Here is a 24,769-nt window from a genome sequence, read left to right as displayed (position 1 = left end):
TTAATGTCAATTATCTTTTAATCGTTAGTTCTACTTTAATTAATTATATTAATATTCAACAAGAACAGAAATTATGAATTAAAGTAAAATGTATTTTTATTTATTATTTCTCAGCAACTGCATTAGTCTTAATTACCCTCGCTAACGCAAAATTACTCTGCCAACCCTAATGATTGATGTACTAGTTGCCTAAAACTTGGTCCGCTCATTAACACCATCTGTTATCGTCGATCAAAAGCCAGGATGTGTTTCCTATTCTTTTTTTAGTCGTTTCAACCTTTTTCATTATTCGGAACCGTTGTTTTTTGTAATTGCGAATCCGATTTCAATTTGGGTGGGATTCAACAGGATCAGGGTTTCAGACTGGGGCTTGTTTCGCTGAAACTGGCGGTTTGTTCGGTTTGTGTGTGTGACGTGAGGTGTTTTAGGTTCGCGCAATTCGATTCTGCTCCGGCAAGCGGATTATGACAGACTTAAAAACGTTTCGCGTCGTTGTGGAAAGGAAAATATTAAATGTGATATTGTTATGAATGTATCCGTCAGATGGAAATATCCAGTTTTTTACGTTCCGGACTAGAAAACTGACGTATAAGTTCGTAGATTTTTTATGAGGCGACTTCTAACTATAACTGGTGTGTATCGCTGGGAGCGAGGAAAGTTAATGAAAATTCCTGCGAACTCATCAAGAAAGAACAAACAGCGGCTAACAAACAGAAACCACTTGAGGTTGATTCATATCCGTATGGAATAGTTATTAAATTAATTCGCCAAAACTTTCTAATAAACACACAACTATTGTTCGCCTCGAATTTCCTTTTCATTAAACCGTTACACGTTCCCTCCACAATTTAGTTACTCAGACAGAAATAAAATAAAATTTATATTCAAGTACAACTAAGCAAAATTCTAATTTATATTCTTTAAAACAGTAAAAAGAAAATTTAAATTGTTAATTAATTAATATCCTTTTATTAATTAATTAAAATTTATTTATACGAAAAATAACTTACATGCTTGTCGGAAAGTCTCACGTGGTTCGGACAAAATGGAAAACAACCGACGTATACGAGACGCGCAGTAAAACTGACGCGGATAACTGTTGTGGCGTCGCGACGCGTCGTTTCAACGTGATGCGCCGGTCCGCGTCCCTTTCTCACACAGGTTGGGGGTTGTTTTTCATTGCACTAAAAGTAAGTCTATCTTTACACGAGGTCAAAAAACATGCTCGTTATTCATTGTGAGTATCAATCTTGCCTTACCTTATTTTATTTATTTGTTAAATTTAATAAAAGAGAAGAAAACCAGACCATGTATAAATCTTGATCAAATAGTTAAAGTAGTGCACGTTACTTTAGTTTTTACTCTTTAAAACAGTAGGTTGTTAGTGTGAGTCGAGGACGCGGCTTTTCTGTCACTAATCGTGCAAATTATACAGATTTGTTATCCATTTTTAAGAAAAACAACAAAAACCTGTATATAGTAATATTAAAAAAATAAGTAAACTGTAAAGTAAATTAACTACCATGATATTAAGTATGTAGTAAGTTAAAGCTTAAACATAGTTTTGTGGGTCTTTTCATAACGTATCTTCTTCTGGACCTCTTTCGCAATAAGCGACTGCAACTCCTGGAGTTTGCCCAAGGTCATTATCTTCTCCACGTAAACCCCACACTCCTGCGGCCTATCCTCATGCTCCTGCTTCAGTCCTTCTAAATTCACTGTACACATCTCCTAAAACGATACGATTAATAAAAAGAAACATTTTTGACATGAACATACCAATTGGTTAGCTTGAAAGTCCTGTAAATTGGGCACCTTCATCTGGAAGTGTACGATGCAGTACTCATCAAAATCCAGCTCCAGCAATTTCCTGTACTTATGTCTCATGTTCAGGAGGACGTTCACCTTCGTCCTGCACGACAAACACTTCTCAGTCTGTACTAGCTCCTCCTGTCGCGCCTTCTCCAGATTCTCCATACAAGCCTCGACTACGCCCTGCAAACTTTCATCCTTGCCCATGGACGTAGACGCCAACAGTTTCACCTAAACAAAAAGTTACAAATAAATGCACACCGAACATCCGTCTCATTACATGTTCTAGTTCCAGTTCCAACTGGTCCACTTTGGTCTTAAATTCTTCGAGAGTTTTGAGCTCTTGCAAATAACTCAGATAAGCATCGTGCAAAGTCAGCTCGTTGTCCCTGTATTGTTCCTCGAAGACGGCGAAGTTGGAGTCGCCGTCGTTCGTGTATGTCATCCAGACCGACAAGTACTCCGGCAAAATGTCCGGAATGTACGAAACGTCCTTTTTGATCGAACTCGACTTGGCCGTCAGTTCCACATCGACTGAATGCGTGCTGCGCTTCGGAATGTGGCTGACACGTTGTTGTTGTTTCTTCTGACTGCTCTCCGACGAGCTTGTCTTCGGTGTTATCCTTGAAAAACCTGTAAAATGTTTCGGTTTAGCTTTGTGGCGGCGGAACTGTTACGTTCTCACTTCTGAGCTCCATTGAACGTTTGGTAGTCGGCGCAATAGTGCTTTTCTTACTCATTTTTGTGTCCTCGATGGCTTTGTTGTAAGCTTCCTTGTAGATTTTCGACTTTTCAGAATCGAAGTCGGTGTAGATCTTCCGGAAGATGTCGAAGGTTGTCTTGATTTCCGTCACGTTCAGCACTTCCATCATTTCGACACCGTTGTTTAGAAAATCGTACACCGACCGTTGCATCTGTTGAAACCTTTCAGTGTCCACAAAACATCTCTTCACTTGATTCGTTATGATCGCCTCCTGGCGTTTCTCTTCAAGCATTTTCTCCAACTCCCTCTAAGTTTCGTAAGGAATTATAAAATGCTTTATGACAATTGCAATAGTTACTTTGTAAAAGGTGGTTTCGACATCTGGGGTCAGGCCGGAAATGACAATCTTGGACCTCATTTTTAAACCTTTCAACGCCAATCCGAACCTGAGCAGCGACGAGGTGATCGACATATTTTCCGTTTCCAGGCTGATGTGACCTACAAACCTATAAAAATCCTTAATTAAAACACCCCCCGCAGATCACACAACTTACCTCAAAATGGATTGGTTGCTGAGCGAGCATCCGAGATACTTAATCAACGGATTCGTCCTGATTTTGATCTTGATCTTTTCAGGAATGTTGTCGCAGAGACACAACACGAAAGCTTCCAGATCACTTTTGAACAGATTGGCAGTTCCGACGTCCGACGGTGACTTGAATGAGCACGTTTTGTTGGATGACGAGTCGGTGCCAGCCAGATCAATCAGATGCAGCTGGAACACACATTTGAGTATGCGGTTCGTGTTTGTGTTGTTTTGTGGTACCTTTGAAGAAAAACAGAAGGGTTTTTCTAAGGTGGCGTCTTTGATTGTTATGAAAAATGTGAGAATGCTGCTGAACATGTGTGAAGAGTGACCGTTTGATATGAGTTCCTTACGACCTTCCCCTGAAAACATCATGGTGAGCATTTTGTGCGAGATTTTCAGAAGATGTACCTTTAAAAATCAAATTGAGGGCCTGATCCTTGTCCTTGACTTTCAGTTTGGTGCCGACAAACGGGTATTCCAGACTGTTCGGGTACTTCTTCAGCAAATCGTTGGCGACGTGTCTTCCGTACTCCATATAAGACAGCTCTATGAAAATTTTCTGCTTGTTTTTTATGTAGTCTTGTTTCAGATTGAACAGATCGTTGACAACACGTGGTACGATTCCAAGGTCCTAAAAATGATTAAGTTGATTCGGGATTAACCACCGAACATGGTAAACCTGTGGTAGTTCTTGTAGTCCAGACATCGTCAGACTCTTTCCGCATCCCGTTTGGCCGAAGCACATTATTATTGCATCAACTCCGGCTAGTACGCTAAAAAGAGAAACTTCTTGTTAAAACAAAAAAATACGAAAGATAATGAATGAATACTTTTCCATAACATTATCTCTGACGACATTGTAGAGATGGTTTTGAGAGACGTGTCTGAAAGTTCCATCAGTGACGTATTTCCAATATGTTGCTTCTTTTGGTGATGACTCGGGACGTTTCAACTCCTGTCTGCTTCTGATGTAAATGGTCTTCTCGTCCTTGTCCAATTTCACGTGGTTATCGTCGATCGATTCGATGGGATAAATCCGGAAAAATACTCGACAATCGGCCTGTCGTGCCTTGCTGGAGAACATCACAATGATGAAAAAATGAGATGTGGATGATTAGTGATTTTTGAGAGGTGACGTTTACAGACAATTTTCAATGGTTCATATCCCCATTGTTGTTTTGTCACTATTTGTTTTTACTTGTCAAATTTTTTTTTGGTTATGTAAATTATAATACATTTATATTTTACTACTAAACTGAATTCCAACTAAATTTTACTATTGGAGTTTTAATTAATAAAAAAAAATGCACACAGAAGTAGTTTAATAAATTATATTTGTTTATAAACATTATTAAACATATTCATATAATATATACAATAAATGGCTTTTGTTTTGGTTACTTCGTCCGTCCTGTAAAAACACTATCATCATTATCACTATTGGCAAATAAAATTAAAATAATCTTATCTAAATTAGGTTTTGCTTATAGTTTGACCTACTGACTCTTTTACACAACAAAATTTTATCTAATTACCATTAGAAGCGTTCAACTAAATCGTTGGAATCGACGTAATTATATTGATTACAAGTTGTAAGGATTGCGTCGTAGAAGCCAATGAAGGCCTCCTGCGTGATCGGATTTTGACAGGAGTTGCTCAAGTGGATCTGCAGACAGCCCTTAAGAGAGCTGGCGAACTGACAGAGCTGCCCCTTGGTCGGGGTGTTCTTCGTGTACTCCTGCATTTTGGTCATGACACGTCTGAGACATGTCGACGTGCTTCTCGACTCCAAATTCTTCGAGATGCACTTGTTGCCCAACTCTGCGAACATCGAAACAATAATCAACATGGCCAAAATGCACGCAATCTAAACGGTTTACCAAAGATGTGTTCGCCGTCCATGCGGCACACGTGGGCGAAACCGCGGGTGATGGAGTTGAAGACCAAGTCGGGTATGTCTTTGCTGTGCGCCGGAACGCAGTCCCTCATGACGCCGCGCACCTGTTTCGTGCATTCCATGAAGTGGTTCTTGATGGACGTGCAGATGGTCTCGTTCTTCTTCTCGATTTCGGACTCGCATTTCACCACAGCCCACAGTCCTTCCTGCAGATTTGCCACGATTATTGATTGGTAGGTCGTTTTCAAAACGTCGGACTCACCTTGATGTCGTCGCCGCGTCCGGGACAGACTTCTTCGAATTTTTCACTGACCTGTTGGAACTTCTGTTCCATGCGCAGCTGGGCCACCAGTTCTTGCAAGGACATTCTGTTGTCGATGTCTACCACCTGTGCAGTGGCAACTGCAGCGGGAAATGGTTTGTTATCGAACTGTTTTTGAGAATGGGGTGACAAGAACTTACCTGCAACAAGGGCGAAAATGCAAAGCAGAAATTTCATGTTGATGTTGGACACAAGACTGATTGTGATGAAAAATAAGTCCATTTATATATGTTTTCAAACAGATTTGATAACCTCTGGGGTTACAGCATAATTTTAACAAAAACTTCTTGAAACACTGAGAATTAATTTACTTGGAAACTTGAATGATAAGAAAACATTGTTTTATTATTGATTAAACGAAAAATAATTTGTTTCAAATATGAGTTTTTTCCACGTCATCTGATTAAAAGTATTTTTCTTCACTCTTTTATTGTTTCCATTATATAATATTTCTGATGGTAAACAAATCAGAAATGTATGTAAATATCATAAAGATAATTTATCTTATTATGAAAATAATTCTGAGGATCTTAATACTAAGTCAACAAAATTATTTTAAAATTTCTTGTCTATCATAAATTTTCTCATTGATTTTATTGTACATTTTTGTATTCTTCTGAAGATATACAAATCCTTTTGGATTTGATTTAAAACCTTCTAATTATAGTAAATCCATTATCTTATATTTATGATAACTTTGTATTTCATTGAATCAATGTTTTTGAAAATTTTGCATCAAAAACAAACATGCAATCTACGAGTTTAATAGTGTTATTTAAATATTAATGGTTCAATTAATCAGTTTTGATAATGTTATTATGTAAACAATTTAAATGCAAAAACGCCTTCCTTATTCTGCATGTTTTCCTTCAATTAACAACAGTAAAATAAAACTGAAAACATTCCTTGAACTATTTATTGTAAATCAACACAATTCCAATAAAAATTGTCAGTTACATTCGTCGTAAATGGCATTGACGATTCCACCGAAAGACTCTCTGGTTATGGGATTATGACAGGCCTTCTTCAGCGGCTCTCCGGCGCATTCTTTCAGCTCCTCCAACAGTCTGAAACAATCGTTTGTACCAAATCGTGAAACAGTTAGTCATGCTTACCCGCAAAGTTGCGATTTCGACGGCAGTTTCTTCTTATAACTGTTGTATTTTTTCTGTACCTCTTGCATACATTTCGAATCATCGGTGTCGATGCCGAACCAGAAGCAAGGGTTGATCAGCTCTGCAAATTTGTTCCTTGTTTAAAATGTTCGTGGATTTTAGGTGTTTTTTACCCAGGATGTGCTCTCCGTCCATGTCGCAGACATGTTTGAACATACGCACGACCGAATGGAAGACGAACTCCGGCGTTTGCTTGGCGTTCTCGGGGGCGCAGTCGGTGAAGAGTTGGCTGAGCGGCTTCGTGCACTCGGTGAAGTGGGTCTCGATGATGTCGCACATCGTTTTCGTGTCGAACGTGGTTATTTTGTCGGTGCATGTTTCCACTTGTTTTATTGTCTCCTGAAAAATGTTACGGTTATTTTTGTTGAGAGGTAGCGGTGGGGACGGTTACGTTGATTTCGTCATCGTTGTTTGGGCATGTTTGGTTGATTTTTGCCGTTGCCGCCCGTAAATACTGGTCCTTGTACTGTTTCAACTCCTCCCTCAGATCCAGTAGTCCGACGGTTAAGCCGAAAACTTATTGAAGATTTAACGATTGTTGGTAATTCATTAGGGGTGTTTTACCTGAGATTAATGTGAACAATATCAGTCTCATGGTTGAAGTTGTACTGTATTTGTTTGGTGCAGGGCTATTTTTATATTGTATGCGAAAATGATTATCGTCTTTTCATTTTTATTCAGTCAGATAACCTTTAACACTTGTATTTACTCTCTATTTGATATTGCATTTTATAACTTTAATTAGATGCAATTAAATGCGATTATTCGTTTTAGATCAATTATGACTTATTTAGGAAAACAATTTAGTACTTAATTAATTATATGTTTTGTAAATAATCAACTCCTGTAAAAATAAAAATATTCATCTCAGTTAAACATATATTCAATATTTAAATATACTTTTAATGTATTTAATGTATATAAATATATATGTTCGGTGGTAATCATGGTTGTCTATATATTTCATAGATATTTAAATTAATTTTAGGTATTTCATTTGTTAACAACATTCAAAGATATTCAAGTTTAAATTAATAATTCAAATTATCAAATGATGTTTAATAAAAAAATCTTAAACAATTCAGTAGAAATAATTCAGGAAATTACAATAAATTGTAAAATATGTGAAATGTACAATATGAACGTTATACAACAAAATATTTTTTGGGGAAATATATTTTATTAAATTTTTTTTCTGTTCCTATCATTTAAATGATTTTTTTTTCAAGGAAATATATAACATTAAAAAAGTTCAAATTAAATCGCCACGCTATTAAAATACAGTCGTATTTTTGAAACTCGAAATCTGATCAATTATCTCAGAAATCCAGAAATGTAAAAAATTACAGGATGTTCCATTTAAAAATTCGAAAACAGAACCATTTCCGGTGAAACCGGAAGTGATCGAAAATTGAAAAGTGCCTTGTCTAGTGGATTCGTTGACACCCGGTATATACACACAACCAAACTTAACACATGGAATCACAGTCTAAAATGTTAACCTATTACAGAATAATAATTAAAAAAAATAAAATTGGCAGTTATAGAGACTGCAGTTAGAAAGAAAAAACTTAGAACTTTTAGTATTAAAATTTGAAATTTCATAATGTTTGAATTAAAATGATCAACTCACTCTGGTTTTCACATCTATTGCCACTCCGATCAACAATTATATGCATGTTTATGTGTTTTTTTATTATTCAAATATATTACGGGCTGTACAAGATGATGACAAAATATAAATACATTTCAATTAATATAACAATTTATATACAATCATTTTATTTATGGATTGTATTTGTATTTACTTAAATTTCAATGTAATTGATTTTTAACATTATTTTAATTGTTTGCATCATTGTCATCATTAATTTCAACAGTACTTAGATTTTTTGCACTTTCAATTGTTTCATTTTACTCTAAAAAAATACAATAGGCTTTTGGTAACTAAAGTAATAAATGAAAATGTTTGATTCAAATTTATCTAAGTATCGCGTAAAAACGGCATCGATTGTCGTTTTATATTTTGTAGTACTAAGTTTTCGATCATTGGACATGGCCATTCAAATAATAATCAAATAATAATCAAATAATAATATTATTTCAACAATGCACAGTATATAAAAATTGAACTTTTCACTAAATCTATTCAATTTCACTTATAAGATATACACACCACTATACGTCAGCTGTATAGCTACAGATATACTGCTATAAGCATGTCGGTGACGCGAACCCGTAAGATTTTCCCCTACCAAAAAGTGCCCAACGCGGCTGAAGTAGTTACCATTAAACCTATAGTGTTACGAATATGACACTTCACAGCAAATCAAGGATCACAATGTGATTCCATTCCACATCCCACAGTTGACGTTCCATACACCAGAAATAAATCCGTAGGCCAAAAGGTCTTATATGGAGTTAAACAGATCGAATACCAATTGACCTACCTTCATCAGCAATCATCCTGTCCATTGGGACCAATATGACGACGGTTTTGTGGCTCTGTGGTAGCTCTGGGTATTTCAGAACCTCTTGTTCAACCTCTTCTGCCCTCCTCACTCCATATCTGCCAACATCGTATTACAATACTCATAATTATGTTCAAACGCCACGCTATTTATGCTTCATCCTGGCCCACTATCTCAGTCTCTATCAAACTCACTATTGTCTAAAATTATTTCTTCTTCGTACTCTAGTTAAACATTTACCTTAAAGATATGAAGAAAAAGAACAATAAACGGACAATACGTTTCCCCATTTACTTCAAATTTTAATCATATCTTTTTTCAGTAGGTAGGTATACCAAATTTTATGAAAATATCTGAATGCGTTTTTTCTGTTGCGTTTTTTACTATTAGTTTTAGACTAAATTAAATATGTTTCCATTCAAAACAATTAAAAGTATTGATTAAAAGCAAATTCTTTATTAATCTACATTTTCAATCAATCAAATAACATATAATTCTAACAACCTGCGTGAATGGCTTGGAAGATCCTGGCGTAAGTTTCTCTAGTGACTGGATTTTTGCAGGACTTCTTAAGCGGATCACCCAGACAAACGTTCAATTCGTCCAAGAGACTGTAACATTTTTTTTGTTACAAACCGAAAAATTTCGACACACACCAGCAATACTCACTGACAAAGTTGCACTTTCGTTGGCATCTTGTCCTTCATGTAGGAGTACTTCTTCATCACGTTCGTCACGCAGTTCACGTCGTCGTCGGTGCCGCCCCACCAGAAACAGGGATTCAAAAGTTCTAGAAACGCATCGAATGTGTTACATTAAAAAAAAAAAACGAAGCTAGGAAAAATGCCGTTTTACCGATGATATGCTCTCCGTCCATCGTACAGATGTAGTCGTTCAATCGGGCCATGGCATGGAAGATGAATTCCGGCGTTCCTTTGGCGTCCTCCGGGACACAGTCGACGAAAAGTTTGTTGAGCGGTTTCGTGCACTCGACGAAATGTGTATGGAATATGTTGCACATAGTGTTCCTGTTGTAGTTGGTGATTTTGTTGGCGCACTCTTCGACCTGTTCCAGTGCCACCTAAAATTGCATCGGTTTAATTTTTCGTCCTGTTTCGTTTTGATGTCGGTCGTTACTTTCATCTCGTTTTCGCGGTTGGGACACATCCTGTTGAATTCGCTGATCGCCAGCTCCTTGTATTGGGTCATGTGCTTCTCAAGTTCGGCGGAGACGTCGACGTCGACGTCGTCGGCGGCGGTTAAAGCCAAAACTAATCATTATTAATGACCGATGTTATACTTCTTAACCATAACTTACCAGCGGCTACGGTAATATAGAACAACGGTTTCATATTTGCAGTTGCACTGAGGTTACAATTTTTTGATTCGATTTTTATATTAGACAGCAATTAGTTTATCTTTTGATACTGTTGTTTTCGAAAACAAAAAGTGGTAAAGGTTATCCAGCCCTTGAAACCTGTTTATTTTGTAATGCAATTTTATAATTTTTAATTACGTGAAGAAGATTATTTTTATTGACAAATAGTAGTCGATAATTTTAAATTTAGTTAATTGGCATTGTGCTGTTATTTGTTGTTAACAAAATGTTCCATTATTAATTTTTTGAATGATTAAAAATTTAATTTAAGATATTTAAATAAAAATTCGATACTAGCTTAATATAATTATATATATTCTATTTAAAAAGTATTTCTTTATATTTTTCTTATGATTGCATATTAATTTTTAATTATGCAAATCAGAATTTAATTGACATAGAAACAGTGGATGATAATTTTAATTATAGTTAATTATGCATCTTATTTGTCTCTGTATCCTAATCTATATAATTTATAATTAATTTCATAATTACATTTTTTTTACTAAATAAACTTATTTTTAATTTCAATAATATAATTTAAACAGTTCTATTGTAACTCCGTATTTTATTTTTACTAATGATTAGTAATAAATTTATTACATGTATAATTAATATTTTTAGCACTAATTAATTCTCTTTAAATATTAGTTATTGTCTTTATAATAACTATAATAACTTTTGTATTTGAGTCGATAATATTTAATTTTTTATTGAACTATATTTATGTGTATAATATATTACATAAATATTTTAAGTTTAATAAAACTATAAAATATATTTTATTATTTAAATTTAAAAAGTTCTACTCTAGCTAAATTATTTTTTTATTTGTATGTATGTAATGTTTTAAACTAAATAAACAATATTGTTGTGCATGAAATATACACAAATAATAATAATTTTTAGGATTAATAAATCTCTTTAATATATATTATTTGAGTACTTATACATTATATTTTTCTTATTATTATCTTTATAATAATCATATTAATTAATTTTCATATTTAATTCTATTAGTAATAATTAATTATTTTAAAAATAATAAATATATTTTTAATTTAAATTCTGTTCTTACTCTAGGATTAATTAATTACATTACATTTACTATTTTATAGTATTTATTATATTTATTGTGAATTACATGAAAAATGTATTAATATTATACCAATAACAAATTAATTTATAATATAATATAATATTTAAAATATTTAACAATTAAGTAGTATAATAATAATTATATTAATTAATATTAATATTATGTAATATGTAATCTAAAATATATTATTTATTTATTTATTTATTATTTGAAACTTCAATATTTTATTAATTTATTAGTAATAATAAATTATTATACAATTAATTTAAATAAAACTTTAATAAAATAATATTTATGTTTGTTTAACTTAACTAGAAATAAATTTTAATATTTGATTTTGTAATATTGTATATTTTACTAAATTTCATTTATTCTAACTATTTATAACAATAATCACACATATTAAATAATTTTAAATATTAAATTCTATAATTATTTTCACTATTTTTTAGAATTTATTAAATTTATTATATATTAATATTATAACAATAATAAATTATCTTCAAAATATTTAATAATTAAATATTTATAATAATAATAATAATAATCAAATTAATCAAATAATTTTAATGTATGAAATATATTTATTAGTTTATTTATTTATTAGTAATTACAAATTGTTATATAATTAATTTAACTAAAACTTTAATAAATTTATGTATTGTAATTCATTTTTTATATATTATAAATATATATATATATATATATATATATATATATATATATATATATATATATATATATATATATGTATATTATATATATTTAATGAACATAAATTTTCACATAGTATAACAATAATAAATTAGCTATATAATATTTAAGTATTTATAATAATAATAATCATATTAATTAATTTTAATATTAATATAATAAATAATCTGTAATGTTTTATTTATTTATGAAATATAAATATTTTTTGTTTATTTATCAGTAATAAATTATTGTACACTTAATTTAATTAAAACTTTAATAAATTTATATTTATTATATTATTTTAAATTTTTTATTTTATAATATTTTATATATTATTAAATTTCATTTATTGTAAGTATTTATTACAATAATTATATATATTAAATAATTCTAGGTGTTGTATTCTATAATATTCTATTATTGAAATATATTTTTATTTTTTTATTTATTAGTTTATTATTTATTATTTTATTAAAACTTTGATAAAATTATATTTATTATATTATATTAAATTAATTAAAAATAAATTTTAGTATTTGATCTTATAATATTTTATATATTATTGAATATTATTTATTTTAAGTATTTAATTCAATAATTATTATTTATTATAAAAATAATTTTTTTATTAATTTATTTGTTAGTAATAAAAATTGATTACACAACTGGTTTAATTAAAAATTAAAATTATAAATATATAATTTTATTTTAAATTATTTAAAATTATTATTTAAATAATAATTAAAAATTTTTTTTTAAATAATTTTTAATTATTATTAATTTATTTATTGTAATTTATTGTGTTTTGATGGCATACATTTTTAGATATTCTTTTATTTTATTTTTTCCTGACATAACAAACGATTTAGAATATTTATTTATTTTTGAATTCTATACTTTGTAATGTTTTTTAATGCCTCCAAATTATTTTTCTGTGCATTAGTTGATATTTAATTATTATTTGGTATAGATTATTTAACATGTTTAATTATATTAAGAGTTCAAAAGTAAAAAATTCCACTTAAACTTAAAATGCCATTTTATTGTCACTAAATACAAATGATAGGTATTTATTTCTACAAATTGTTATTCTTAATGTTTTTGCACTCTTTGGTTAAAGCTTGGTAGAGACCGCTGTAAGCTTCGACCGTCACGGGATGTTTGCATTCGGCCCTCAAATGATGGTTGAAACAGCCGTTTATTGTTTCGAAGAATCTGCAAAACAATTTTAAAATCAATCCAATGTGAACATTCCACATTTTGAAAAACTTACTCGCAATACTCGCCGCTGGTAGTTTTGGCTTCTTGCTTAAGCTCACCAATTTTGGCCTCGATCAAGTCCTCGCACTTCTTCAAATCGGTCGACTCACTGTTCCAGAAACAAGGATTCGACAGTTCTGCAAACACAATCGTTACACTTTAGCACAGCACAAAGACGTGGAAGGAATACGCACCCATGAAGTGTTGTCCGTTGACCCTACAAATGTACGAGACCACGTTGTGAACTGTGTTAACGAGGAAGCCGGGAATGTCCTTGTATTCGTCGTCCATGCAGCTGGTCAGCACTCTGACGAAAGGCACCGTGCAATTTTGATAGTCGGCCTTCATGATGCCGCAAATCGTCTTCGTTTCAAAATCGATGACATCGTCCACGCAGTGTTCGAACTCTCTGGCGGCGACCTGCAAACTCGAAATTGTGCACAACGAATCGCTTAAATTTCATTCAGCCCACCTTTACGGCTTCTTGATTTCCAGAACACATTCCTTGCAAATGAACGATCTTCTCCTCCAGATGTTCCGCCTTCAGGTCGTTCAGCATTTCGCTCAGCCATCCGACATCCTCGTCGGCGGAAGCGAAGGCTGCGACAAAGGCACCAAGTAATATAAACAATTAAAAGGAACATTACTGAACTCACCGAGGACTGTCGCTAATACAAAAAATGCTACCTTCATGGTGTCTGGTTTATTATGAATTTTACATTCGGAATTGTTGTATTTATATATCAAAAAATTCGCAGTTATCCGTGTTTATTTAATTGTGTTGCTTTCGTGAGCTTCAGATAACCGAAAGGATTAGATAATTTGTTTAATTAACAAAGAGCAGATATTTCAACCAAATTATTACGACAGTCCGGTTGTTTGTGTTTGTGTTGGTATTATTTTACGATACCTATTTTTGAGGGTTGTTTTACCTTTCTATGGTTTGGTCAAATTTTCATTAATGTTATTTATTAACTTTGTTGTGCACTGAAGTAGGTTATTTGTGTTAATGGTATTTATACTGTTGGTGTTAACTGTGAGGATTTCTTAATTGCATCTCTACATCCCTTCATCACCAAATAAATCATTTTAATCAGATTTTGATATGCAAATCACAGTGAAGTAGTTCAAAGGTATTTTTATATTTACTTCTAGTATATTTATTCAGTTACTAAACCAGGACAAGGATTTTTGTAGGAATTCTTTAATCATAAATGATATTTTAGGATAACAATACTTTTTTCTAAGTAAAATATTCACTCATATTATTCATTTTGTTGTGAAATAGAAAAAATAATAGAAATAGAATACAACGTTTATGTAAAATAAATTTTATATATAGGCTGATTTTTATGGTATACAATTTATACACCCTTTCATCATTAAAATATAGTAAATAGATAGTTTTAATTCATAATAATGTTTTATTATAATTATTGTATTTAGGTAATAACTATTATTATTTTAATGTTATAGTTCTTGCATTCATTTTTTCAAATAATCATGTTAGTTATATTTTCATATCTATATTTGTTCGTGTTTATAGGTCTACATTTGTTGATTTCGTTCTTGTTTCTTTGACATCTGACTGACAACTGAACGGAATTCGAGAAATTTAGATCTGTTCCTTGGCTGTTCTTATCTGCTTAGAGTTTCTGGTGTTAATGAGCACTTTTATCAAGTTTTAATGTTTCTTCTTTCATGTCGAAGTTGTTTCCGTGTTTATGGATTTCAATTGCTTCCCTAATAATTCTATTGTGATATCCAGTTCTTGAGGTAATCTTGTGAGTATCTTGGAATTTTTACTTATGAGAGCAGACTAGTCTGATTGTCCTAGTTTGTGTTTTGTTTGTATTCCTTAATCCAGGTTCCCATTGAATGTTTTGTAGTACCGATGTATACTTTACCAGAAGGGCATGGTATGCGATATATCTCAGAAGCCGTTTGAGGGTCCCTCCTATCTTTGGCAGATATGAGACTGTGTTGAATCTTCTTTGTTGATATAACAACTGTTATGTTTTAATAAGATTTTTTCAATTCTTTCGGTAACTTTAGATATATATATATATGAGAGAAAAGCTTTACCAGTCATGGGTTCACTAGATGATGAGATTTATTATTAGTATAAAGCCTCATTGTACATCTTATTTCTGAACACATGTATCCATTGGCCTGTAGTGTTTTTAATAAGAGTTCTTGTTCTTCAGCGATGTGGTCTGTGGCACATATCCGTTTGGCTCCTTCTGACAGTATTATTGTTTTTGACTAGGATGATGGTTAGATAGTTTATGTAGATACCGATCGGTGTGCGTAGGTTTTTGGTATACTGTTTGGTCTAAATGTTCGCCCACCCTTCTTACTAGGACATCCAAAAAAGGTATTTGGTCCTCCTTCTCCAATTCCATTGTGAGTTTAGGTGTTTTATAAACTGATCTAGTAGAACTGTTGTCCATGTTTCCATGTCAAGTATCTTTCACATAACGGTACTAAACAGAAGCTTTTTATTCCAACTTTTCCACAAAGAAATGGCGTTCCTTGGACTAAGAGGACTTCCCATTGCTAATCCTTCAGTTTGTCCGCAGAATTTGTTGTTACAAACGAAATAGTTTTCAGTTTGTGTTTGTTATTTCGTTTCTGTGAATTTTTATTAAAATTTTATAATTATAAATTTTATGATTACTTTCTTCTTCTAATTTAAAAATTTTCAGTAACATTTTTTATTAATATTGTGAATTCTTAACAAGATATTTGTGGTAAGTTTTATGGTAAGATTTTCTGACAATTTTAAATACTTTTGTTATATTTTCAGGATGTAACTTTAACCTACGGAAGGATCATTATCGTGTTCACACATAAACGAACGTCTGTACGTCTGTGGGTGTCGGGAGCATAATTGATTAGATACCACAACGTTTAGTGAAAACTTAGTTTTTACTGCTCGTTGATTGTTGAACTATACAATAGTAATGTAATAATTAAAACTAATAATAAACTATTTATTTAGTTACTGAACCATGTCATAAATAGAATAAATATAAATAATTTAAAGAAATCTCTAATGAAGTTTTAAAGTTGTTACCCCATTTTCTCAATAAAATATTGAATAAATTAATAATAGGATACGAATTTGTGTTAAAAATACATATTTTATATGTAGGTTGACTTTTATAATAGAGACTTTTAAAATTTATACACTTCTTTGTTAATAAATTAAATAAAAAATACAAATTTAATCAATTGTTGATGAAAAATTGTCATTATAATTATTAATTATTTATATAGCAACTTTTATTTATTTTGTTATTATTGTATAGTAATCATTTTATCAACAAAAACTATTTTAATTAAATTTTATATATCACTAAGTATATAGCACATGTAAATCATTTTTAATACTTTTTAGTCATTAAATTAAATTAATAATTGTTATAAAAATTGGATAATTATAATTTTTTTTTTCTAATTTAGTTAAAATTTTCAGGCATTGTTTATTAATATTGTGGACTGGTAACTGGATATTTGTAAAAAATCTATCTTATATGTTATTTTTTATAATAATGTTATATTATTAAAAAAATTTTACGTCCCTTTATTTTCCTATTTATTTAGTTATTGAAGAGATTATGTATAATTATAAAAATTCCATAATATTAAATTATATTTTAGTATTGTTACCTCATTTTGTAAATAAAATATTCAATGACATTATTTATTAATAATCATGAATTATTGTTTCAAATATTTTTTATATGTAGACTGATTGATGTAAAGTAAAGATTTTTAAAATTTTTACACCCTTTAATCAGAAAATTGCGTATACACTTTAAAATTTATGGAAAATTGTTTATTATTATATGTATTTTATTTAACTAAGAACTGAACCTTTTTTATTGTTGTTAATATTCTTATATAAATTATATTAAATAAACTATTTTAATTAGATTTTATAATGTAATGATAGCTTAGCAGACATAATATTTGTTGAATTATCTTTTATTTCTATTATTGTGTTTGATGTTCATACATTTATTTTTATTAAACAAGCCATTTTAGATTTTTATTTACTAATAGCTACATATCAGTTGTATTTTTGTTTATTTTCACATTTATTTAGTTACAGAACGAGATCAAGTATCGTTATAAAATTTCCATAATTATAAATTTGAGCATATTTTCTCTTTTCATGTTCAGGTAAAATTTTCAATGACCTTATTTATTAATGTGATGAATTGGTAACAGAATATTTGTTGCATGAAAAGCGGATGAAATTATTGGAAGGAAAATTTTTATCTCGACTATGCAAAAACACACATTAATTTGCACATGATAACTTTAGTTTCATTTGTAATCATCTAATGTTTTGCTATTTTGAAGGTCTCGAATAATAAATTATATATTTATGGATAATAATTTTTATATTTATGATTCCGCGTGTTGTTGCTACGTCTTTTAAATATGTATCTCTTAACCATTGCATTTTTTATTTTAAGTATAATTAAAAGTAAAATAAAGTAAAAAGAGTTAAAATTATATAATTTTTTTATAAATGTTGAAAATAACTTCAATAATTTCATTTTATTTAAAAAATTTAAATATTTTTAATATTTTATTTTATTATTTGTAACGAATAATGTAAATATTTAATTCTTCAAATCGTTTGTTAGGAAAGACTTCGAGTTCTTGCATTCTAAAATTGTATAATCTTTTTTATAAATGTTGAAAATAACTTCAATAATTTCAATTTATTTCGCTATTAACCAATGATTCTTCAAATCATTGGTTAATACATTACTCAATTGTATTTTTGCTTATTTTCACATTTCTTTAGTTACTAAAATAGGTCAAATATTGTTATAAGAATTCCATAATTATAAATTTTAGCATATTTTCTCTTTCCATGTTTAGGTAAAATTTTCAATGACGTTCTTTATTAATGTCATGAATTGGTAACAGAATATTTGTGGTAAATCTATTTTATGTTTGTTTTATGTTTTTTCACAAAATGAGTTACCTTAAACAAATTCTATTTTCTAGAAAATAAAATAGCTTAATCTATTTATAATTTTATATAATGATTAGTATTAAAATATTTTTATATTTGTTTAGTTATTGAATAAGATCAAGAATGGTTGCAAATGAAATTTTAATGTTATCCCTTTCTATACATAAGAAAATAATAAATATACCTTTTTGTTACTAAATTATATTGAATAAACATTTTTAATGAAATTTTTATATAACAATTGTTTATGAATTGGCAAAATAACTAATTATTAATCATTTTATTTGAATAATAACTGAATTATCTTTTATTCTTTTATTTTATTTAGATAACCCGAAAGGTTATTTTCTTCAATACCAAAACATTTTAATTGTGGGTGCATATAATATTTATATATTTGCAAATACAACGAATAAAAATAAAACTATTATTGTTTGCTTGTAAATATATTTGCTTGAAATATATTCATTTATTCTTAAATGTGTTTCTACTTTAAATCATTTGTTAAAAGGGATTTTGAGTCCTTGCATTCCTTGCTTAAAGCTTCGTAAACTCCTCCAAAGGCCTCTAATGTCACGGTATTTTTACAACCATTTCGTAAATGGTCATAAAAGCAGTCCTTCGCCGAATCGAAGAGGCTGCAAAAGAATTATTTTCTAATCGGTTTACCGTAGCCATAAATACATACCCGCAAATGTCTGAAACGGTAAAGGTTTCTTCTGACCATTTTTTGATTTTGTCCGTTAGCAATTTCTCACACGTTTTGAAACTGTCGTCTTCCCTTCTCCAGAAGCATGGATTCGTCAACTCTGCAAACGTCAAAATTATAATATGAAGAAATTTCTTTTAGTTATTGTCCTTACCAAAAAAGTATTTTCCTTTGCCGCCGCAAATGTAGTTGATAAGATTATCAATGGTATTAATAATGAATGGTGGAATACCTTGAGATTCCTTATCCACGCAGCCGACCACGGCATTTTTCATTGGTTCCATACATTTTTTGTAGTGAGCCTTAGCAATTCCGCATATCGTGGTCGTTTTGAACGACATCGATTCCACAATGCACTTCTCAACATCGTGTAACACATTCTACAAATAACGTATGAACATTATAGCATGAAGTTCAAGAATACCTGCTTACTTCCAGGTTCGATATGTTTTCCGAACAATTCGCATTCAGTTCTTTTACACTTGTTAGCAATAGTTTTACTTGAAGTGAAACGATATCTTCGGCGAATATTTCTTTCGTTCTATCGGTCGATGCTTGAACTGAAAACAAAAATGGTTATCGAAAATTAAACTAGGAATTAAACGTCTCACCAAGGAAGACTGCAAAAAATATTAGAAGGAAAATCTTCATCTTGACTGTGTTAAGATTAATGCACAACTGATAATTCTAGTTGCAGATACATCGAATATATATGTTTTGTTGATTTCGAAATTCTAGCAATATTTTGTTGTTGTTTTGATTTTAAGATACATTTTCAGATATGTGTATTTTAAACGTTATGTAAGCAAAATCAAAAATTGTAATTATATCAGTTATATTTTTATAAATGTATAACGTGTAAATAATTTAAAAGTATTTTTAATATTTTATTTTATTTGTCACAAATAATGTAAGTATTTAATTCTTCAAATCGTTTGTTAGTGGAGACTTCGAGTTCTTGCATTCTTTGCTTAAAGCTTCGTACAATCCTCCAAAAGCTTCTAAAGTCACAACATTTTTACAACCACCTCGTAAATGGTTATAAAAACAGTCCTTCACCGAATCGAAGAAGCTGCAAAGGAATAATTCTTATCCAAACTATTTATAATCCGCATAAAAACATACCCACAGATATCTGTCACTGTGTAGGGGTCATCTAAGTCATCAACGAACAACCAATGGCCGATTTTGTCATTAACTAACTTTTCGCACGTTTTGAGACTGTCATCTTCCGTTCTCCAGAAACATGGATTCATCAACTCTAAAAACGCAAAAGTTAATGAAGAATTACATTATAAACAATTTTCTTGCCAAAAAGATGTTTCCCTTTGGATTTGCAAACAAAATTGATGATACTATCGATGGTATTTAGGATGAACGAAGGTACATCTCGATATTCCCTATCCACGCAACCAGCGATGGCATTTATCAATGGTTCTGAACACTTTTGATAGTGAGCCCTAGCAATTCCGCATATTGTGTTCGTTTCGAACGTCATCACATCCACAACGCACTTTTTCACTTTCTTTCCCGCGTTCTGTAAATTATATGTACTTGCATAGTGTCAGTTTCAATTGTTTGCGAATTGTTTACCTCGAAATATTCATAGTTTTGGGTACAATTGGGATTCAGTTTTTTTACACCCATTCTCAAAAATGCTACTTCGTATGTAACCATAACTTGGGATAACCATTCTTTCATTTCGTGAGACGATACATCACCTACAAATAGAAATTATAATCTGGAATTCAGTTAAAAATTAAACGTCTTACCCATAACGATGACGGGAAATATTAACAGTAATATCTTCATGTTGACTGCCCAAAAGTTAACCACTAATGAATTTGCGACATATAAACTTACTTTTATATATGTACAATAACTCTGTTATCTTATGTGATGCTTTTAACGCCTCAGACAATCAGACATTTTAATGACATGATGGTTCTAAATGTTATTGAAACATTTTGTTGTGCTTTGTTATTATTATTGGAAAACAATAATATATTAAAATAAACTGTTAATTTATCGTAAATATTACGTGATGAATGATGAAAATAAGTTGAAAACATTAAATACATTTAATATTTCATTTTATTTGTCACAAATAATGTAAATAATTAATTCTACAAATCGTTTGTTAGTGGAGACTTCGAGTTCTTGCATTCTTTGCTTAAAGCTTCGTACAATCCACCAAAAGCTTCTAACGTCACAACGTTTTTACATCCACCTCGTAAATGGTTATAAAAACAGTCCTTCACCGAATCGAAGAAGCTGCAAAGGAATAATTCTTATCCAAACTATTTATAATCCGCATAAAAACATACCCACAGATATCTGTCACTGTGTAGGGGTCATCTAAGTCATCAACGAACAACCAATGGCCGATTTTGTCATTAACTAACTTTTCGCACGTTTTGAGACTGTCATCTTCCGTTCTCCAGAAACATGGATTCATCAACTCTAAAAACGCAAAAGTTAATGAAGAATTACATTATAAACAATTTTCTTGCCAAAAAGATGTTTCCCTTTGGATTTGCAAACAAAATTGATGATACTATCGATGGTATTTAGGATGAACGAAGGTACATCTCGATATTCCCTATCCACGCAACCAGCGATGGCATTTATCAATGGTTCTGAACACTTTTGATAGTGAGCCCTAGCAATTCCGCATATTGTGTTCGTTTCGAACGTCATCACATCCACAACGCACTTTTTCACTTTCTTTCCCGCGTTCTGTAAATTATATGTACTTGCATAGTGTCAGTTTCAATTGTTTGCGAATTGTTTACCTCGAAATATTCATAGTTTTGGGTACAATTGGGATTCAGTTTTTTTACACCCATTCTCAAAAATGCTACTTCGTATGTAACCATAACTTGGGATAACCATTCTTTCATTTCGTGAGACGATACATCACCTACAAATAGAAATTATAATCTGGAATTCAGTTAAAAATTAAACGTCTTACCCATAACGATGACGGGAAATATTAACAGTAATATCTTCATGTTGACTGCCCAAAAGTTAACCACTAATGAATTTGCGACATATAAACTTACTTTTATATATGTACAATAACTCTGTTATCTTATGTGATGCTTTTAACGCCTCAGACAATCAGACATTTTAATGACATGATGGTTCTAAATGTTATTGAAACATTTTGTTGTGCTTTGTTATTATTATTGGAAAACAATAATATATTAAAATAAACTGTTAATTTATCGTAAATATTACGTGATGAATGATGAAAATAAGTTGAAAACATTAAATACATTTAATATTTCATTTTATTTGTCACAAATAATGTAAATAATTAATTCTACAAATCGTTTGTTAGTGGAGACTTCGAGTTCTTGCATTCTTTGCTTAAAGCTTCGTACAATCCACCAAAAGCTTCTAACGTCACAACGTTTTTACATCCACCTCGTAAATGGTTATAAAAACAGTCCTTCACCGAATCGAAGAAGCTGCAAAGGAATAATTCTTATCCAAACTATTTATAATCCGCATAAAAACATACCCACAGATATCTGTCACTGTGTAGGGGTCATCTAAGTCATCAACGAACAACCAATGGCCGATTTTGTCATTAACTAACTTTTCGCACGTTTTGAGACTGTCATCTTCCGTTCTCCAGAAACATGGATTCATCAACTCTAAAAACGCAAAAGTTAATGAAGAATTACATTATAAACAATTTTCTTGCCAAAAAGATGTTTCCCTTTGGATTTGCAAACAAAATTGATGATACTATCGATGGTATTTAGGATGAACGAAGGTACATCTCGATATTCCCTATCCACGCAACCAGCGATGGCATTTATCAATGGTTCTGAACACTTTTGATAGTGAGCCCTAGCAATTCCGCATATTGTGTTCGTTTCGAACGTCATCACATCCACAACGCACTTTTTCACTTTCTTTCCCGCGTTCTGTAAATTATATGTACTTGCATAGTGTCAGTTTCAATTGTTTGCGAATTGTTTACCTCGAAATATTCATAGTTTTGGGTACAATTGGGATTCAGTTTTTTTACACCCATTCTCAAAAATGCTACTTCGTATGTAACCATAACTTGGGATAACCATTCTTTCATTTCGTGAGACGATACATCACCTACAAATAGAAATTATAATCTGGAATTCAGTTAAAAATTAAACGTCTTACCCATAACGATGACGGGAAATATTAACAGTAATATCTTCATGTTGACTGCCCAAAAGTTAACCACTAATGAATTTGCGACATATAAACTTACTTTTATATATGTACAATAACTCTGTTATCTTATGTGATGCTTTTAACGCCTCAGACAATCAGACATTTTAATGACATGATGGTTCTAAATGTTATTGAAACATTTTGTTGTGCTTTGTTATTATTATTGGAAAACAATAATATATTAAAATAAACTGTTAATTTATCGTAAATATTACGTGATGAATGATGAAAATAAGTTGAAAACATTAAATACATTTAATATTTCATTTTATTTGTCACAAATAATGTAAATAATTAATTCTACAAATCGTTTGTTAGTGGAGACTTCGAGTTCTTGCATTCTTTGCTTAAAGCTTCGTACAATCCACCAAAAGCTTCTAACGTCACAACGTTTTTACATCCACCTCGTAAATGGTTATAAAAACAGTCCTTCACCGAATCGAAGAAGCTGCAAAAGAATAATTCTTATCCAAACTATTTATAATCCGCATAAAAACATACCCACAGATATCTTTAACAGTGTAGGGGCCACCTAAGTCATCAACGAACCAATGATAGATTTTGTCATTAACTAACTTTTCGCACGTTTTGAGACTGTCATCTTCTGATCTCCAGAAACATGGATTCATCAACTCTAAAAATGCAAAAGTTAACGAAGTATTACATCATAAACAATTTTCTTGCCAAAAAGATGTTTCCCTTTGGATTTGCAAACAAAATTGATGATACTATCGATGGTATTTAGGATGAACGAAGGTACATCTCGATATTCCCTATCCACGCAACCAGCCATGGCATTTATCAATGGTTCTGAACACTTTTGATAGTGAGCTTTAGCAATTCCGCATATTGTGTTCGTTTCGACCGTCATCACGTCCACAACGCACTTTTCCACTTTCTTTGTCGCGTTCTGTAAATCATAAGCAGTTGCATAGGTCAGTTTCAATTGTTTTCGAATTGTTTACCTGCAAATATTCATAGTTTTGGGTACAATTGGGATTCAGTTTTTGTACACCCATTTGCAAAAATTCTACTTCGTATGTAACCATAACTTGGGATAACCATTCATTCATTTCGTGAGACGATATATCACCTACAAATAGAAATTATAATCTGGAATTCAGTTAAAAATTAAACGTCTTACCCATAACGATGACGGGAAATATTAACAGGAATATCTTCATGTTGACTGCCCAAAAGTTAACCACTAATGAATTTGCGACATGTAAACTAACTTTTATATATGTAACTCTGTTATCTTACGTGATGCTTTTAATGCCTCAGACAATCAAACATTTTAATTACATGATAGTTCTAAATGTAATTGAAACATTTTGTTGTATTTTGTGATTATTATTGAAAAACAATAAAATATTAAAATAAACTGTGTTATTTTATCGTAAATATTACGTAATGACGAATGATG

General features: G+C 30.9%; 8 protein-coding genes and 1 long non-coding RNA gene across 19 annotated transcripts in view; 1 reads left to right on the top strand and 8 right to left on the bottom strand.

Annotated features, from left to right (window-relative positions):
* The window catches only part of LOC109597142 (serine/threonine-protein kinase 32B), a 77,027-nt gene extending 75,675 nt beyond the window's left edge, over nt 1-1,352 (bottom strand). The window contains exon 1 of the mRNA XM_020012773.2: nt 1,011-1,352. The gene's annotated coding sequence lies outside the window, so the exon portion shown is untranslated. The remainder of the gene's footprint in view (nt 1-1,010) is intronic.
* A 115-nt stretch (nt 1,353-1,467) lies between these two features.
* Nucleotides 1,468-4,311, bottom strand: LOC109597140 (kinesin-like protein KIF9). The gene is made up of 10 exons (XM_049968310.1): nt 3,935-4,311; nt 3,784-3,877; nt 3,513-3,735; nt 3,342-3,463; nt 3,070-3,290; nt 2,874-3,021; nt 2,498-2,822; nt 2,093-2,445; nt 1,780-2,043; nt 1,468-1,731 (listed from the first exon to the last, which is right to left on the bottom strand). The coding sequence occupies exons 1-10, from the start codon at nt 4,186-4,188 to the stop codon at nt 1,546-1,548; spliced, it is 2,190 nt and encodes a 729-aa protein (XP_049824267.1). The 5' UTR covers nt 4,189-4,311; the 3' UTR covers nt 1,468-1,545.
* Nucleotides 4,312-4,420: 109 nt separating this feature from the next.
* Nucleotides 4,421-5,615, bottom strand: LOC109597125 (uncharacterized). 2 transcript variants are annotated; one of them, XM_020012757.2, is made up of 5 exons: nt 5,464-5,615; nt 5,264-5,403; nt 4,985-5,207; nt 4,640-4,925; nt 4,421-4,515 (listed from the first exon to the last, which is right to left on the bottom strand). In XM_020012757.2, exons 1-4 carry the CDS (start codon nt 5,543-5,545, stop codon nt 4,642-4,644), a joined length of 729 nt encoding a protein of 242 aa, XP_019868316.1. In that variant the 5' UTR covers nt 5,546-5,615; the 3' UTR covers nt 4,421-4,515; nt 4,640-4,641. The 2 variants fall into 2 exon arrangements, with proteins under 2 accessions (XP_019868316.1, XP_019868315.1); XM_020012756.2 differs by having other exon boundaries at nt 4,421-4,925.
* Nucleotides 5,616-6,225: 610 nt separating this feature from the next.
* On the bottom strand, nt 6,226-7,183 carry LOC109597118 (uncharacterized). Its single transcript, XM_020012748.2, has 5 exons — nt 7,063-7,183; nt 6,890-7,014; nt 6,612-6,837; nt 6,439-6,559; nt 6,226-6,390 (listed from the first exon to the last, which is right to left on the bottom strand). Exons 1-5 carry the CDS (start codon nt 7,091-7,093, stop codon nt 6,273-6,275), a joined length of 621 nt encoding a protein of 206 aa, XP_019868307.1. The 5' UTR covers nt 7,094-7,183; the 3' UTR covers nt 6,226-6,272.
* A 2,226-nt stretch (nt 7,184-9,409) lies between these two features.
* LOC109597117 (uncharacterized) lies at nt 9,410-10,414 on the bottom strand. The gene is made up of 5 exons (XM_020012747.2): nt 10,288-10,414; nt 10,107-10,240; nt 9,825-10,050; nt 9,639-9,759; nt 9,410-9,580 (listed from the first exon to the last, which is right to left on the bottom strand). Exons 1-5 carry the CDS (start codon nt 10,319-10,321, stop codon nt 9,466-9,468), a joined length of 630 nt encoding a protein of 209 aa, XP_019868306.2. The 5' UTR covers nt 10,322-10,414; the 3' UTR covers nt 9,410-9,465.
* Nucleotides 10,415-13,163: 2,749 nt separating this feature from the next.
* LOC109597127 (uncharacterized) lies at nt 13,164-14,177 on the bottom strand. Its single transcript, XM_020012759.2, has 5 exons — nt 14,059-14,177; nt 13,875-14,002; nt 13,597-13,822; nt 13,416-13,539; nt 13,164-13,357 (listed from the first exon to the last, which is right to left on the bottom strand). The coding sequence occupies exons 1-5, from the start codon at nt 14,093-14,095 to the stop codon at nt 13,219-13,221; spliced, it is 654 nt and encodes a 217-aa protein (XP_019868318.1). The 5' UTR covers nt 14,096-14,177; the 3' UTR covers nt 13,164-13,218.
* A 1,342-nt stretch (nt 14,178-15,519) lies between these two features.
* On the top strand, nt 15,520-16,454 carry LOC126265599 (uncharacterized). Its single transcript, XR_007548093.1, has 2 exons — nt 15,520-16,155; nt 16,212-16,454. It is a non-coding gene; the product is annotated as an uncharacterized LOC126265599 (long non-coding RNA).
* Nucleotides 16,455-18,831: 2,377 nt separating this feature from the next.
* Nucleotides 18,832-19,843, bottom strand: LOC109597151 (uncharacterized). Its single transcript, XM_020012786.2, has 5 exons — nt 19,725-19,843; nt 19,546-19,673; nt 19,268-19,493; nt 19,093-19,213; nt 18,832-19,042 (listed from the first exon to the last, which is right to left on the bottom strand). Exons 1-5 carry the CDS (start codon nt 19,762-19,764, stop codon nt 18,892-18,894), a joined length of 666 nt encoding a protein of 221 aa, XP_019868345.1. The 5' UTR covers nt 19,765-19,843; the 3' UTR covers nt 18,832-18,891.
* Nucleotides 19,844-19,987: 144 nt separating this feature from the next.
* On the bottom strand, nt 19,988-24,644 carry LOC109597149 (uncharacterized). Of its 10 annotated transcripts, none has more exons than XM_049967229.1 (5): nt 24,488-24,637; nt 20,707-20,834; nt 20,425-20,650; nt 20,239-20,374; nt 19,988-20,185 (listed from the first exon to the last, which is right to left on the bottom strand). In XM_049967229.1, the coding sequence occupies exons 1-5, from the start codon at nt 24,525-24,527 to the stop codon at nt 20,032-20,034; spliced, it is 684 nt and encodes a 227-aa protein (XP_049823186.1). In that variant the 5' UTR covers nt 24,528-24,637; the 3' UTR covers nt 19,988-20,031. The 10 variants fall into 10 exon arrangements, with proteins under 10 accessions (XP_049823186.1, XP_049823187.1, XP_019868341.1 ...); XM_049967230.1 differs by lacking the exon at nt 24,488-24,637 and adding an exon at nt 23,290-23,464; XM_020012782.2 differs by lacking the exon at nt 24,488-24,637 and adding an exon at nt 22,088-22,242.
* Between the last annotated feature and the right edge of the window lie 125 nt (nt 24,645-24,769).

This window comes from Aethina tumida, chromosome 5, assembly GCF_024364675.1.
Source record: "Aethina tumida isolate Nest 87 chromosome 5, icAetTumi1.1, whole genome shotgun sequence".
Taxonomy (NCBI): domain Eukaryota; kingdom Metazoa; phylum Arthropoda; class Insecta; order Coleoptera; family Nitidulidae; genus Aethina; species Aethina tumida.
This window is presented reverse-complemented; position numbering and strand designations above follow the sequence as displayed.

Bases quoted from the DNA above. Each gene is read 5' to 3' on its own strand.
- LOC109597151 (XM_020012786.2), bottom strand. From the start codon at position 19,764: ATGAAGATTTTCCTTCTAATATTTTTTGCAGTCTTCCTTG. The intron at 19,494-19,545 runs GTAAGCAGGTAT...CGTTATTTGTAG, and splicing joins AAAACATATCGAACCTGGAA to AATGTGTTACACGATGTTGA. The intron at 19,043-19,092 runs GTATGTATTTAT...ATTCTTTTGCAG, and splicing joins ACCGTTTCAGACATTTGCGG to CCTCTTCGATTCGGCGAAGG.
- LOC109597140 (XM_049968310.1), bottom strand. From the start codon at position 4,188: ATGTTCTCCAGCAAGGCACGACAGGCCGATTGTCGAGTATTTTTCCGG. The intron at 3,736-3,783 runs GTTTACCATGTT...AATCATTTTTAG, and splicing joins GACTACAAGAACTACCACAG to GACCTTGGAATCGTACCACG. The intron at 1,732-1,779 runs GTATGTTCATGT...GTATCGTTTTAG, and splicing joins ACTTTCAAGCTAACCAATTG to GAGATGTGTACAGTGAATTT.
- LOC109597149 (XM_049967229.1), bottom strand. From the start codon at position 24,527: ATGAAGATATTCCTGTTAATATTTCCCGTCATCGTTATGG. The intron at 20,835-24,487 runs GTAAGACGTTTA...TTCTATTTGTAG, and splicing joins ATTTCCCGTCATCGTTATGG to GTGATGTATCGTCTCACGAA. The intron at 20,375-20,424 runs GCAAGAAAATTG...TTGCGTTTTTAG, and splicing joins CAAAGGGAAACATCTTTTTG to AGTTGATGAATCCATGTTTC.
- LOC109597117 (XM_020012747.2), bottom strand. From the start codon at position 10,321: ATGAAACCGTTGTTCTATATTACCGTAGCCGCTG. The intron at 9,760-9,824 runs GTAAAACGGCAT...ATGCGTTTCTAG, and splicing joins GGACGGAGAGCATATCATCG to AACTTTTGAATCCCTGTTTC. The intron at 9,581-9,638 runs GTGAGTATTGCT...AAAATGTTACAG, and splicing joins ACGAAAGTGCAACTTTGTCA to TCTCTTGGACGAATTGAACG.
- LOC109597127 (XM_020012759.2), bottom strand. From the start codon at position 14,095: ATGAAGGTAGCATTTTTTGTATTAGCGACAGTCCTCG. The intron at 13,823-13,874 runs GTGGGCTGAATG...TCGAGTTTGCAG, and splicing joins GAAATCAAGAAGCCGTAAAG to GTCGCCGCCAGAGAGTTCGA. The intron at 13,358-13,415 runs GTAAGTTTTTCA...ATTGTTTTGCAG, and splicing joins ACCAGCGGCGAGTATTGCGA to ATTCTTCGAAACAATAAACG.
- LOC109597118 (XM_020012748.2), bottom strand. From the start codon at position 7,093: ATGAGACTGATATTGTTCACATTAATCTCAG. The intron at 6,838-6,889 runs GTAACCGTCCCC...AACATTTTTCAG, and splicing joins ACAACGATGACGAAATCAAC to GAGACAATAAAACAAGTGGA. The intron at 6,391-6,438 runs GTAAGCATGACT...CGATTGTTTCAG, and splicing joins TCGAAATCGCAACTTTGCGG to ACTGTTGGAGGAGCTGAAAG.
- LOC109597125 (XM_020012756.2), bottom strand. From the start codon at position 5,545: ATGGACTTATTTTTCATCACAATCAGTCTTGTGTCCAACATCAACATG. The intron at 5,404-5,463 runs GTAAGTTCTTGT...TTCCCGCTGCAG, and splicing joins CATTTTCGCCCTTGTTGCAG to TTGCCACTGCACAGGTGGTA. The intron at 4,926-4,984 runs GTAAACCGTTTA...CGATGTTCGCAG, and splicing joins GGACGGCGAACACATCTTTG to AGTTGGGCAACAAGTGCATC.